Source organism: Dendropsophus ebraccatus, chromosome 1 (assembly GCF_027789765.1).
Source record: "Dendropsophus ebraccatus isolate aDenEbr1 chromosome 1, aDenEbr1.pat, whole genome shotgun sequence".
NCBI lineage: Eukaryota > Metazoa > Chordata > Amphibia > Anura > Hylidae > Dendropsophus > Dendropsophus ebraccatus.
In genome coordinates this window covers 23,032,635-23,047,964 of record NC_091454.1, presented here as the reverse complement: position 1 = coordinate 23,047,964, position 15,330 = coordinate 23,032,635, and the positions used below count along the sequence as shown (strand labels likewise).

At 43.1% G+C, this 15,330-nt stretch overlaps 1 protein-coding gene across 2 annotated transcripts in view; it reads right to left on the bottom strand.

Annotated features, from left to right (window-relative positions):
- Nucleotides 1-10,431: 10,431 nt before the first annotated feature.
- LOC138790163 (LON peptidase N-terminal domain and RING finger protein 1-like) overlaps nucleotides 10,432-15,330 on the bottom strand; it is a 50,681-nt gene continuing 45,782 nt past the window's right edge. For both annotated transcript variants that reach the window (XM_069969095.1, XM_069969096.1), the window contains exon 11: nucleotides 10,432-11,807. In XM_069969095.1, the coding sequence (XP_069825196.1) occupies nucleotides 11,652-11,807 (156 nt within the window). In that variant the 3' untranslated portion in view covers nucleotides 10,432-11,651. The remainder of the gene's footprint in view (nucleotides 11,808-15,330) is intronic.

Genomic DNA, 15,330 nt, shown 5'->3' with positions numbered 1-15,330 from the left:
TTTAGAAATGACAATTATTACCGCTAATGATTAGTTATTATTACTAATGTTGTAAGTGGGTGCACACCCCAAAAGTTAGCAGTGGGTTGAACAAATCTAACCCAATCAGGCCTCCAATAAGGGACATTTTATTCCCATCTTGAGCACTGCTAAGATTCTGAAAAGTTTGTGCCTTGCTATCCAATAGAGGTGCAGTCATCTGGAGATGGTATATAACCTCACATATAGACACAGTGGGGCCTATTGGAACATTATAACTGAGCTGTGCAAATTAACCATTTAACAGATCTGTTTAATGGGAGGAAAAAAAAAACAGATGGAAAAACGGATGTATTTGTGTGCATCCGTTTTTCCATTAAATTCCTTTACAAAAAAAAAAATATAAAAAGCTGATCAAAACACATCTTTTTATTAGCACACACAATAATGTGGTTGGCCACGTTTTTGTGTGTGCTAAAAAAATGGATGTGTTTTGATTTTTTTTATGATGGAGAGAGAAGAGAGCACAGGCTGGAAAGAAAACATTTCCTGCAGGACATACAGCAGCTGATAAGTATGGGAAGACTTGAGATTTTTAAATAGAAGTAAATTACAAATCTATATAACTTTCGGACACCAGTTGATTTGAAGGAAAAAGATTTTCACTGGATTACCCCGCTCAAGATCCATAAACTCAAACACCTTGAAAGAGTGTAGTCCAGTATAAAGACCCAACAGAAGCAGCCTATGTTTCCAGGACCCCTGTGGGTATGACTTAGGTGTAGAAGAATGATCTGGAATAACTGCAGTAAAAACATGTTTTTTTTGAACTCTTATGGATCACATGACACTAAGGTGTTGATGTTGTGTGTTTTCTATTATACAGCAATTTAATTTTTTTGTTTCACAAATGCTAAATCTAATCCATGACAGAAGCTATAAATACCAACAAATACCCATAAATGCAATTATATTTTCTACTTACCCAAAGCCAGGGGCACAGCTATAGGGGGTGCAGAGCTAGCAGTCACACCAGGGTCTTAATGCCTGAAGGGCCCTTATAGACCCATCTCCCATATGAGAAATCACCAGGATTATGAATGGTAGAAGGTAAGTGGGGACCAGGATCCTCTCCTCTGATCCCGGCTCCGATACACTCAGGTGCCATCAGAAACAGCAAGAAAATATAGAAAATAAGGCGCAAATACCTGAATAAACTGGGGGGATTCTTGGTAAATGTGTGAATTTTTAGCAGCTATAAATTATATGCAATTATGCGTGACTATTCGCCTATTGTCAGACAATGTGTAATCCTGTTTGTCCCATAATTCACCAGGTCTATAGTGAATTCCCTCGGAAAAAAAAAACACAATTTTACACCACCAAAAGTAATATGGAGAATCACCCAATATAACTTGTAACATGGGTGATGAATTATTCCCAGCATGGGGTAAATATGGCAGCGCCCCCTGTACTGCCCCCCATTGGCCTGTATGTATCCTCTGTTGCCCATAGCAACCAACCACAGCTCCGCTTTTATTTCACCAGAGCTTATTAATATTTGACAGCTGAGCTGTGATTGGTTGTTATGGGCAACAAGGAATATTCTTAATGTAAGGTTATGTGTCTGGTAGAGTGACCCCTTCTATTAGATACAGTAGTAAGGGGTCCATGTCCATCCCCAAGATTTATACAGATATAATATGTGTTGTACATAACATTGTGTATAAATAGAGAAAACAAAAAACGCAGCATGTCAGTCACATGAACTAGCAGCATCATTAGATTTGAAAATAAACAACAACAACACGTTGCTAGGCAACAAACTTCCTGCGACAGACAGCCCCCGCTGATCTTTTGCGCGTTTTGGATAGTGATTTTTCGGACTCTGACTTTTTGGATTTTGACCTTTTTGGATTACGATTTTACGGATTTAGATTTTTTGGATTGCGATTTTTTGGCCATGGATTTTTTGGACGTACATCGCCGGAACATGGATGCCACACCGGAGGAGTACTGGAGAATGGCCGGCGCCCGCGCCTTTCTGCAGGTAAGTGAATTTATGGCTCTTACTAAGCCCCTGATGTCCCAGTATGGGGGAGGGACCCGGAAAGCAGAGGCCCCAGTACAGCTGCTAATGGGAGGAGAGCAGGAACCAGTCATAGGGAACCCCCATCATCACCAGGGCCCCAATCCCCCAGTTACTGAGCGCCATGGTGTCATTACCACCATGTATTGCCATATGTAGGGGGATAATACTGGTTTTCTTTAGATGATGGTCGCCCCCCTGCCCATAGGACCCCTATATAGCTGCACAGGTTACACATATGATACGTCCTCCCTTATTCCTGCTATAGGACAGTTTACATTCACTGTATTGTCTTCTCTTTAGAGCTTCTATCAGCGCCTCTGCATGTTTTATGGAGCCTACACCGCTGCCGGTAAGATATTTCAGGGCTGTAGCTGGGAAGGGGGAGGCTGGTGGGACATGTGCCCTGGGTACTAGGTGCCAGGATGGCATCAACAAGCCCTGTTGGCCAGGAGACTTGGTGTGTCAGGGGGGCCAGGAGCCCCTCTTCCACATGTGGCCTTGTTGTGGGGATTGCCTGTATACAGTATATTGTTGTATATTTATGACTGATCATATTATCTGCTTTCCTTCCGTGTTTAGTCGATCCCAAGCCCACGGAGGAGAACAAGACTCTGGCCTACTGTGCAAAGTTCCTGCCGTCTCCCATCTTCAACACGGACGTAAGTTACCACACTGTCTACTATGATCCGTTACAGACAAATCCATTTTATAGAAAGTTTCATAAGAATTTTTGATTCTATCACTGACTTTTTTTTGTTTGTTTTAGCGTCTGATGATGACCAACGCGGACGCCCAGAGGAAGTACAGACCAGCTCCAAAGACCGAGGAGAGGCCCCAGCCCAGAACATCTGAGAGGGCAAGACTGCTGTGCGCCTGCATGGACGAAGACATCATCATCCGTCCCTCTCCGAAGAGGTTCAGCCTGAAGAGGATCGCCAGCACTAAGGGAGAAGAAGGCACCAGCAAGAAGCGACGACAGTAGGAACACCGGGAGGAGGACCATCATCATCTGGTAATGTATAACATCTGCACCTACATCTACACTACATTACATTACACCCACCACTACACTACACTACATTACATAACACCTACATGACACCGCATAACACCCAACGGTACACAGCATACGTCACCTGCCACTACACCGCATAACACCCGCTCCTATACTACATTACATAACACCTTCCCCTACACTACATTACATTATACCCACCACTACACTACATTACATAACACCTGCCCCTACACCGCATACATCACCTGCCACTACACTACAGGACCCCTGCCCCTACATTGCATGTCACCTACCCCTACACCACATGACCCCCGCCCCTGCACTACTATCAGCCCCTACACCGCATTACACCTGCCCTTACACTACTATCAGCCCCCCAGTTAGTTACACACATTAGCAGCCTTGATCCAGGGTCCTCAGACCGATCGTCGCTATTTGGGGTCAAGAAGGAATTTTCCCCCTGTGACACAAATTGACCCCGGTGTCCAGAGGTTTTCGCCTTCTTCTGGATCAACAGCTTAGGGATCCCATAACAACAACATAAATTCAGAAATAAAATTCTATATTATAACCATATATTGTGTGTCGTCTTTTTTTTCTGATGAAACAAAAATTATTTAATTTGCAGGCACTGAGGTATTTTCTATAGAGATATGGGAATTATTAAAGGGGCAGTACAGGATTAGAAAAAATGGCTGCTTTCTCCCACCTGTCTGTATATTGTGTATTGCACCTTGGCCTCATTTACTTTAATACCGATTACAACCCATAGCCAGGGGTGGGGGTGGGGGGGGTGTTATTTCTGGAAGAAAGCCGCCATGTCTTATAATCCTGTACAGCCCCTTTAACAATTCACATTTGTGTCTATGGGATCCATTGGAGTTTCTAATATTTTTGATGGTAACATCAGCACAATGTTCGGCTCTATTCTTTCCATCAAAAATACTAAAACCCCAAATATTGGCCATGATTCTTCCTGTAGGGTGTGAGCCACTTGTTCTCTGGACCCTACTGAAATAATCCTGGATGTATATGGTGGAGCTGGGGGAAGTATCAGGTGAATGAGCGGTGACCGACATTTACATGAAGTGTGCGGCTTAAAGGGGTATTCCCATCTCAGCTTGTTGTCCTTTATCCATAGGATTGGGGATAACAAGCTGATCACTGGGGACCCCAAGAATGGGGACACAATCATCCCTGCAATGAATGGAGCGCTCCCTATGGGTTATCGAACACTTCAAAGCACTGAATTCAGAAGCGTCCAGCGCCCCTCATAGAGCATGGGTCTCCAAACTGCGGCCCTGCAGCTGTTGCAATACTACATTTCCTATCATGCCTGGACAGCCAAATCCAAAGCTTTAGCTGCCTGGACATGATGGGAATTATGGTTTTGCAACAGCTGGAGGGCCGCAGTTTGGAGAGCAATGCCATAATGAATGGAGTGCAGAGTAGTCATCAGGACGGTCCTCAGCTGCTGACTAGTCTCAGCTGCCGATCGGGCCGTATAAGTAATGTTCATAGTGATTACTTATAGTAGTATGGTAGTTGTGTGGGGGGCTGTAGTTGTGTGGGGGGCTGGGGGTGGAAGTTGTGTGAATGGCTGGGTGATGGGTGTTGTCTGGAGGGGTGGGAGGCTGAAGGAGCTTTATCTTACCTTAGGTGGGTGGGCGCCGCAAAAAAAGTTTTGCACAGGGGCGCCATTTACCCTAAGGACGGCCCTGTTACTTAAATGCCTGGACACAGTGCTCGGGGCCATATAGTAATGTAGTAATTTATAGCTGCAGGGGTCATTTTATAATGATATGTTCCCTTTAAGAATATTCTGTTGCCCATAGCAACCAATTACAGCTCCACTTTCATTTTACCAGAGCTCATAAATGTATGAAATCTGAGCTTTGATTGGCTTCTATGGGCAACACAGGACACTGACACTATAATACTGCTTATTACATTTCCCCCTGTGTCCTGCAGTCAGTGGTGGCGGCTTATTTCTCCCAAAACAAAAGAGTAAAAATTCATTGCAGCTGAACCCATAAAAGGTGTATGGGGAACTCCTGAATCTTCATTGATTAGAGATGAAGTCCAGCATGCTCCAGTCCCATCATTTAGCGTTTGACTACCAGCGGCTGAAGAAGTTGGATGCAGCCCTAGTGAGTCTGGGAAAACATGGATACATCCCTGTTTTCCAAGCAGCCTTAGGGCCACATCCAAAGTCTTCAGCCACTGGTATTCAGTATGCTCAAGTTGCGCTCCACTCTACCACAGATCATGTCAGGAGTCCCCCCATACTCCTTACACAGTTGGCTGAATCCACAGCTAGCTGACTTTAGTATTAGGCCCCGTTCCCACTGAGCAAAACTAGCGGAATTCCACGGCGGAATTGTCTGCCGTGGAATGCCGTTAGCCTCCCGCTCATAATGGGAGTCTATGGGAGGCGCGCGCTCCTGCCCTGTCCGCGCTGAAGAATGAACATGTTAATACTTCAGCGCGCACCTCCCATAGACTCCCATTATGAGTGAGAGGCTAACGGCATTCCGCTAGTTTTGCTCAGTGGGAACGGGGTCTAAGGTCTATGGGCGCCTTGAGACAAAAAACAGATACAATTTTGTCCTAAACAGATTGGGCCAGACACAGCACATCTCCTATCATCAGTTTGGATGTGGGTTTTGCAGCTCAGTTCCATTGAAGTGAATAGAGATGAATTGTAATACCACACACAATCTGAGGACAAGGGAGGCGCTGTTTTTGCAAGAAAGTAGCTCAGAAACCTGGATAAATCAATATACTATCTATTAGGCCCCATGCACATGTCAGGAAAAGTTATCCAGAATTTTTTCAGACCAGGAAATCCCAATAAATTTCATGACCCATAGGCTTGTATTGGGCACGGACATCCTTCAGGATTTTTCCGGAAGAGTGCCCGTTCCAGAAAAAAAGGCCTATAAAATTTAGGACAGGTCCTATTTTTGTCGGGAAATCCGGCACAGATGCCCCATAGAAGTCTATGGGGCATCCGGAATTCCAGACTGCTCCAGGTGTGCAACCGGGTGAAATTTCAGATGCACTGCCAGCCAGGGCCAACTTCATCACAAGGGCAAGTACCGCCAGGTGCTGCACCTGGCCTTTTAACTGTATGCACTTCTAATCAGGAGCGCATAAAGTTAAATGCGGCCCAATGCTTGACAGGGAGAGGAGCCATTGGCTCCCAGCTCTGTCAATCTCTCTTCTGGCCAGAGGCAGCATTATACCTCCAGCCACAAGACAAAGCTCTCCCATCTGCCCTCCACCCTCAGTGCTGCGGCGTACCAGTGACGTCACCCATACGCTAACAGTGCAGGAAGGGAGAAGCTGGAGGACGACATCGCTGCAGCCATTTTTTGTTGTTTCAGTTATTACTGCCAGGAAATCCTGATGGTTTCCTGAATGGAAAGAACTCTTAGTCAATGGAAAATTTGCCAGCAGTGCACACACCATATAGGATAACGTCCCTAGCCTAATAGTTACACCAAATAGTGGATTTTCAACGTGAATTCAAATAAAGAAGCGGCTACCCTGGTAGGAGACAGTAACAGAAGGTTTATATTACAATCCTCATTTAGTAATATACAGTAATAAGCTTACATAGGCAGTACATCATTGTAGGCAATTATTATAGACTTGTGAATCACCACATCACATGGGTTCTGTATCCGACCTTTGTTTCTACATAACCCACCCTGTAGTTACAGACACTACAGCAGCAATTGATTGACATTGGTACATACAGTATTTAAAAGAAAAAGCAGAAGAGGTAGACCAATAAATTATAAGCCTGCACTATAATCTCATGATAAAATCCCTATAGTAAGAAATAAATATCCTAAAAATTACTTGTAGTTACCCTACATGACCTGGCTCCTAGGACTTATCCAGAATAAGAATTAACACATCTACTTTATTGCAAGAATAGCGCCCCCCTGTCCTCAGGTTGTGTGTGGTATTGCAATTTAGCTCTATTCACTTCAATGGAATGGAGCTGTAAAACCCAACCAAGTGGTGCTGTTTCTGGAAGAAAGCGGAAATGTTTTTCTAAGCCTGGAAAACCCAGGATGAGGAATTAGGATGAGTGAACTTGCCAAATGTTTGGGTTTGGCAACGTTCATCCAAAACTTGACTCTCAGTGGGCGAAAAAGTTGGATGCTGCCCTACAGAGTCCTGAGAAACATAGACACAGCCATAGGTATCCATGTTCGCCACCAGGAAAACACCAGGAGTCAAAGCCAAGTGTTCGAATTCGGATAAACGTTGCCGAATCTGAAGGTTTGGCAAATTCACTCATTACTACTTCTGAACCTCTAATCCATCCCCGCCTCTGCTCAGTGCCAATTAATGGCAGCTTAAGTCCTTCAAACCAATAGTTAGGGATAAGGTAGTGGACAACCCATTATAGTTGCTAGGCAGCTTTTTGCATAGCAACCAGGCCTGATGTATACCTCAACCTAAACTTATAAACTAATTTGACAGTGTTTGAGAAGATGATGTCAGTTTTCTCGCCCTATCAGTCCTGAGTTCCGTACAAATTTGTTCTTTAGTTGAGTAATCAGATACAGACTTGTTACTATGGAGAAACTGTCTCTAGCAACCAGCCTGTCTCGCAATGCTGAATGCTGATTACACAATGCTAATTTGGTTTTGTGCTGATAAGGGAATGCATTAATGGAGTCAAGTCATCCAATTCCCACCTGCACTATGGAATGGCCCTCAAAAACAATGGCCATTGTATTAATTGTGTCAAACATAGTCCTTTGTTGCATTGGAAATTGCATTGAAATCAATTCACAATGGCCAGAAATAATTGATACCTTGTCTGAACGACGGCCAGTGTTTGCATTTACTTCACATTAACACATTTGACTATGAAAATAACAGCTGTTGTTTTAATTGAAAACAGTGTCTGTTCTTGTCATCAAATGTATGTTGTGTGAACATAGCCTTAATCTTTTAAAAGGGGTTAGCCAGGATTAGAAAAAACACAGCTACTTTTTTGCAAAAACAGTGCCATCCCTGTCCTCAGGATGTGTGTGGTATTACAATTCAGCTTTGTTCACTTCAATGAAACCGGGCCGCAAAACCCCCACACCCAAACCGAGGACAGTAGGGGTGCTGTTTCTGGAAGAAAGCGGCCATGTTTTTGTAACCCCTTTAAACCACTATATATATATATATATATATATATATATATATATATATATATATATACAAAGAAATAGTAAGTAGTATAAATATTCTATTCAAGGTCACCTTGGCCAAGTACAATAAAGAAGCAATGGTACCAAAGGCTTTAAAGGAGCATCACGAAAGGCTGTAGAAGGCATAAAACAACATTTTATACTGCGATCAGTAACACAGTATAATAAAAATAGCATATACTGAACTAATTACTACACCTACGATCCTCGCTCATACCATATAACCCAGGCTTTTTGGCTAAATTTACTATATCATGGCCGTCAGCGCATTTAGGCTGTACGGTGTAGATGATGGATCCACAGTACCATATAGAAATAATAAATGGGCACTGTCGTTTAGTATGTCATAGAGACATCAGAAGTTTCCATTGTTGGGGTCTGAGGGAACGGGGAGAAGGACCTTAACCGATTAAACTTTTTGATGTCCCTAGTTATACTTAAAGGATTACTTTAAATAAAAGGCAAGTTTATTAATATGTAGTACTAAAACACCTACATAATGGAGGAGATTTATCAAACATGGTGTAAAGTGAAACTGGCTCAGTTGCCCCTAGCAACCAATCAGATTCCACCTTTCATTTTCCAAAGAGTCTGTGAGGAATGTAAAGTGGAATCTGATTGGTTGCTAGGGGCAGTCTCACCAGGACAAGTTGTGCCCTATTTACAGTATACATATAATAACCTAAGTGAGTGCCCACCCGATGGGATCCCCCACAAGGGCCCAAAATGTCCGCTAAATGGAGCAGCAGGTCGGCAGCCACTCCATTTATTCTCTATAATAGCTCCATAGAGAATGAATCATGCGGTGGTGCGCATGCATGGCCCGCCACTTGGATTTCAGAGTCCCCGTTCTCAAGATTGTACGGAAACAACCCAGTAGTCAGACCTCTCGTCATCTGTTAGTTATGCGTATCCCGTGGATACTGTGGATAGGGCACGACTTGCTTAGATAAGAATACCCCTTTAAAAGGTACCTGTAAAGTTCAAGCTTGGCCTGTTTTATATTAAAGGAGAAGTCCGGCGAAAATCTTTATTTAAGTATTGTATTGCCCCCCAAAAGTTATACAAATCACCAATATACACTTATTATGGGAAATACATATAAAGTCCTTTTTTCCCTGCACTTACTACTGCATCAAAGCTTCACTTCATGGATAACATGGTGATGTCACTTCCTGGATAAAATGGTGATGTCACTTCCTGGATAAAATGGTGATGTCACGACCCGATTCCCAGAGCTGTGCGGGCTGTGGCTGCTGGAGAGGATGATGGCAGGGGGACACTGAGGGACACAGGGCACTGGAGGGACACTGAGCATCCCTCTGCCATCATCCTCTCCAGCAGCCACAGCCCGCACAGCTCTGGGAGTCAGGTCGTGACATCACCATGTTATCCAGGAAGTGACATCACCATGTTATCCAGGAAGTGACATCACCATGTTATCCAGGAAGTGACATCACCATGTTATCCAGGAAGTGAAGCCTTGATGCAATAGTAAGTGCAGGGAAAAAAGGACCTTATATGTATTTCCCGTAATAAGTGTATATTGGTGATAACTTTTGGGAGACAATACAATACTTTAATAAAAATTTTCACCGGACTTCACCTTTAAGACACAGCCAGGAACTTACTGAGTGCTGTCTGGTTGCCTCGAGAACTTGACTGCTTAATGTAGACCTGTGTCTATCTGCAACGACCTGAAGAAGAGGCAGGAGTTCAGCTTACAGGAACTCTTTAAGGCTATGTTCACACTACGTATATTTGAGGCTGTATAGCAACCAAAACAAGGAGTGGATTGAAAACACAGAAAGGATCTGTTCACATAATGTTGTAACTGAGTGGATGGCCGTCATTTAATGGCAAATATTTGCTGTTATTTTAAAACGGCTGTTGTATTGAAATAATGGCCGTTATTTACTGTTATATGGCGGCCATCCACTCAATTTCAACATTGTGTGGACAGAGCCTTACTGTGTTTTTAATCCACTCCTGGTTTTGGTTGCTATGAGGACCTGACATGAGGACCAAATACAGCCTCAAATATACATAGTGTGAACCCAGCCTAAGGGTACATGTCGTTGGCTTTTTTACTTTTCAAAAACATACTTTTTTTTTTTTTTTTTTTTCAGAAAAACAATGGCTGCAGCCTGCAAACTAAATAAAGTGCAAGAGTGCCTGCTGGACACTACTGCAGGGAAATGGTAACAGCTCTGTTTTTTCCATAGTAGCGCCAAGCTTCACAAGAGTCCATTCCCTTCTCCTAAGCAAAGTCTTATAGAGGAGCTAAAAATAAATAAAGAACATCAGGAGTACTAAAAGACGGTGAACACCTTTGCAATAATTTTCTTTTAATCTTTTATTTTTTGTTTACTTTCTAACTTTCCTACCACTTTGCTACTTTAGAGTCTGCATAACCCCTTCACTTAGGAGGCTGCCCTGCTGATTTTGACAGATTTGACAGCTCTGTTAGCTCTTCTCCTCCCTTCTCTCAGTGTTCACGATAGCAGCAGAGAGGAGAAGGGTGAAAAGCATCAATTTCTTTAGGGAAGGCAAATCACACAGACTGTAGATAGAGAGGTAAGCATATATAAGGCAGTTTTGCATGAAGTGAAGGCAGGAATCACATAGGGGTTCTACAATCGTAAAGAGAGAAGAGAGCACCCATGACAAACTGCAAGAGGAGCATCATCAGTGTCTATAAGCACAAGGGAGAGGAGATCTTACATGGCCTGTAGAAGGGTATTCAGTACAGGAATGAAGCCGATACAACGTCCTGAGCAACAGATCTCACATCCGGTATATGTTAGTAGACGGTATACCCCCACTGGAGAAAAGTCTAAAACTAGGAGCAGGTTGCAAACTACATATTGGCAGAACTGAAGATAGGGGGTGGCAATTTTTTTTTAACTCTAAGAAATCATTAACTATGGAAAATATTTTTTTCCCCATTAACAAAGGTGTCCAAAGCCTTTACATCAAACAAAAGGCAGCTCAAAAGTATAGTACAATCATCCTGCAAAAGTTTGGCCACTGATTTGTAGGCAATAAGAGAATAAAACGGCCACTACTAGTCCGGGGGCCTTGTGCCACTTGAAAATCAAAAAATTGCAAGGTTGAAAAAAAAAAAAAAATCTATATTTTCTGATGATGATGTTGAAGAGATATCGTCAGGTCTGCAGACACCTTAAATGATGTCTTCTTTATATTGTTCTTGAATCCAGTCCAGTAATGACCACTGGTATTGCACGGCGGAAAGCACCATATCCCTTATTTTATACATCGGACGGAGGCGCGCATCTTAGAAACTCCATGAAAGGACCATGATAAAAGATTTCTAAGACCTGTTCTGGAGGAACACAGATAGGATGTGCTTCAAGTGTAAAAGCCTTTCTTTTAATGATGTCATGGAGAGAATCAGCATCTGGTACGTTGGATCCAATGGTAACACGGACAAGAGCCACCAACACCAGTTAGGACCATCAGGAGATGCCTGCAAAAGAGACAAACACAACATGAAGTGTGAAAAAAAATATATATATAAACACAACTATCCTGTAAAAAAAAAAAAAAAAAATGAAGTCTTCCAGTACTAACCAGATGCTGCATGCCCAGCAGGAAATGGTGTATTCTCTCCAGTCTGACACAATGCTCTCTGCTGCCACCTCTGTCCATGTCAGGAACTGTCCTGAGTAGGTTTTCTCAAGGTTCCTTTTAGGCTATGTTCACACTACGTATATGTCCGGCCGTAGTTCGTACGTGGCCGGACATGTGCGGCTGAAACTACGGCCGTGGGAAAAATAGACATGCGGCCGGATTGCCAACATGCGGGCGAACCGCGAACATACGCCCTCAGTACAGTTATGCTTCCTAGCTTGTTTCGAAGCGATCTGAGGCAGGTCATTTACTTGGAAATCTTCGCCCAGCCCAATAAAACACACAGAGCCTTTTGGATCTAAAAATCAAGTTCAATTTGGCTGAAATAAGTACTCCGAACGGGACCGCATTGCAATCCACGGCCGTGAGTTGGAACACTTCCGGCCGCAAACAATGGTCTTGTTCATTTTTCACGGCGCCGTATACGATCCGGCTCATAGGTAGTGTGCACTGTGCGGGCGTATATCGTATACTTTCAAGTGTACGCATCAACCTCAAAACTACGGGCGTATATTTGCGGTTTGCACTACGGCCGGAAATATACGTAGTGTGAACATAGCCTTAAGATGTTTTCTATGGGGATTTGCTACTGTTCTGGACAGTTCCTGACATGGACAGAGGCAGCAGCAGAGAGCACTGTGTCAGACTGGAAAGAATACACCAATTCTTACAGGGCATACAGCAGCTGATAAGCACTGGAAGACTTGAGTTGTTTTTTTTTTTGTTTTTTTTTAAAGAAGTAATTAGAAGTAGAAGTAATAACAGAAGTAATTTACAACTTAAAATATTTTTTTCCCCTCTGGAGTATCCCTTTAAGGATTTTCTATCAACCATTTTTTTTAAACTAAACAAACCAGTCTCTATTTCATCCAATGTTACTAATCAGCTTTTTCTAAAAAAAATACATTTATCACCTCTTTAATAAAAAGAAATGCACAGGGTACCAGGTAACACCGCCAGAAAACCTTGACCGACCCAATATACAATGTAGATCAGAAGCACCATCAAAAAGCAATAAAATAACAGAAAATAAAGATGACTGTCTGGATCATGTTCCAGCCCGTGAGCCTACGCTCCACTTTGTCATATCTATTCCCGATTCCAGAATATTGAGTAAAGTAAAAAAAAGACACTAAAACAGTCATTTATAATCCCGTTCGGGTGGAAGGGTCTGTGTGGTCACATGACAGCAGTGGGGGAAGAGGGGGGCGATCAGCCTGGACCAATCAGGAAGTCAGAATCAGAGCTGTGCAGGAGGACAGTGACAGAAACTTTTCTATACAGCAGTGTGTATAGCTGAAAGTGAGTGCAGTAATATTATAGCAGCAGTGTATAGCAGAGTGTGAGTACAGACATATTATAGCAGCAGTGTGTAAAGCTGAGTTTGAGTGCAGGCACATTATAGCAGTGTGTAAAGCTGAGTGTGAGTGCAGGCACATTAAAGTAGCAGCATGTATATACAATGTAGCTCAGAAGCACCATCAAAAAGCAAATAAATAACAGAAACTAAAGATGACTGTCTGGATCATGCTCCAGCTGTCTACGCTCTACTTTGGCATGTCTATTCCGATTCCAGAATATTGAGGAAATGAAAGTAAAGAGAAGACAATAAAACAGTCATTTATAATCCCCTGTTTGGGTGAAAGGGTCTGTGTGGTCACATGACAGCAGTGGGGAAAGAGGGGGGCGATCAGCCTGGACCAATCAGGAAGTGAGAATCAGAGCTGTGCAGGAGGACAGTGACAGAAACTTTTCTATACAGCAGTGTGTATAGCTGAGTGTAAGTGCAGGCACATTACAGCAGCAGTGTGTATAGCCGAGTGTGAGTGCCAGCACATTATAGCAGCAGTGTGTATAGCCGAGTGTGAGTGCCAGCACATTATAGCAGCAGTGTGTATAGCTGAGTGTGAGTGTAGGCACATTATAGCAGCAGTATGTATAGCTGAGTGTGAGTGCAGGCATATTATAGCAGCAGTGTGTATAGCTGAGTGTATGTGCAGGCACATTATAGCAGCAGTGTGTATAGTAGAGTGTCAGTGCCGGCACATTATAGCAGCAGTATGTATAGCTGAGTGTGAGTGTAGGCATATTATAGCAGCAGTGTGTATATACAATGTAGATCAGAAGCACCATCAAAAAGCAATAAAATAACAGAAAATAAAGATGACTGTCTGGATCGAGCTCCAGCCCGTGAGCCTAGCCTCTACTTTGGCATGTCTATTCTGATTCCAGAATATTGAGGAAATGAAAGTAAAGAGAAGACACTAAAACAGTCATTTATAATCCCCTGTTTGGGTGGAAGGGTCCCCTCGGAGTCTTTAAGTATGCTATTTTGGTTTGGAGAACATTTTCCAGTCATTTGCTTGCAAGCACCTGGCGGCTTTTTAATGGACAGCAGCATCAATCTCGCTTTCAGAAGCAGACAGTGTGGGCAAGGAGAAGGACTGCAGGGTGCGAGCAGGGGGAACAACTCTACACTGAGTCCGCTAACGTCTGTCTTTAACCTATTCCAAGCCACCTTATAGAGTGTATGATAATACTTAATAGGTCCATGTAATCATATTACAGTAGTGCCTTGGATTACGAGCATAATTCGTTCCGGGACTGTGCTTGTAATCCAAATCCACTCTTAAACCAAAGCAAATTTTCCCACAAGATATCACTAATATGCAGACAATTGGTTTCAGACCCTAAAAATAATCATGTTAAACGATAAAACAATGAGAAACAGCTGAATATGTGATATTATACGTTACTGTACAGTATAGCAATCATCATGTGGTGTATAATGTATAGTAACTGCATAAACCTGATAACACAGCAGCAGTTTGTAGATACAGGATGGACCTGCAGATCCCTATAATGCAGTAGCGTAGTACAACAGGCTAGAATAGAGAAGCAGGGCTGCTGTCAGAGGTCTGTATGGTCACATGACAACAATGGGGAAGGGGTGTGTGTTCAGCCTGGCCCAATCAGGAAGTGAGAATCAGAGCTATGCAGGAGGACAGTGACAGAAACTTTTCTATACAGCAGTGTGTATAGCTGAGTGTAAGTGCAGGCACATTATAGCAGCAGTGTGTATAGCCGAGTGTAAGTGCCGACACATTATAGCAGCAGTGTGTATAGCTGAGTTTAAGTGCAGGCACATTATAGCAGCAGTGTGTATAGCTGAGTGTGAGTGCAGGCACATTATAGCAGTGTGTAAAGCTGAGTGTGAGTGCAGGCACATTAAAGTAGCAGTGTGTATAGCTGAGTGTAAGTGCAGGCACATTATAGCAAGAATGGAGAGGATGGGAAACACAAGGGCTGACAGAGAATGCAGGGAGCATGAAGGAATGAGCAGGGCAGATGTGGGCACA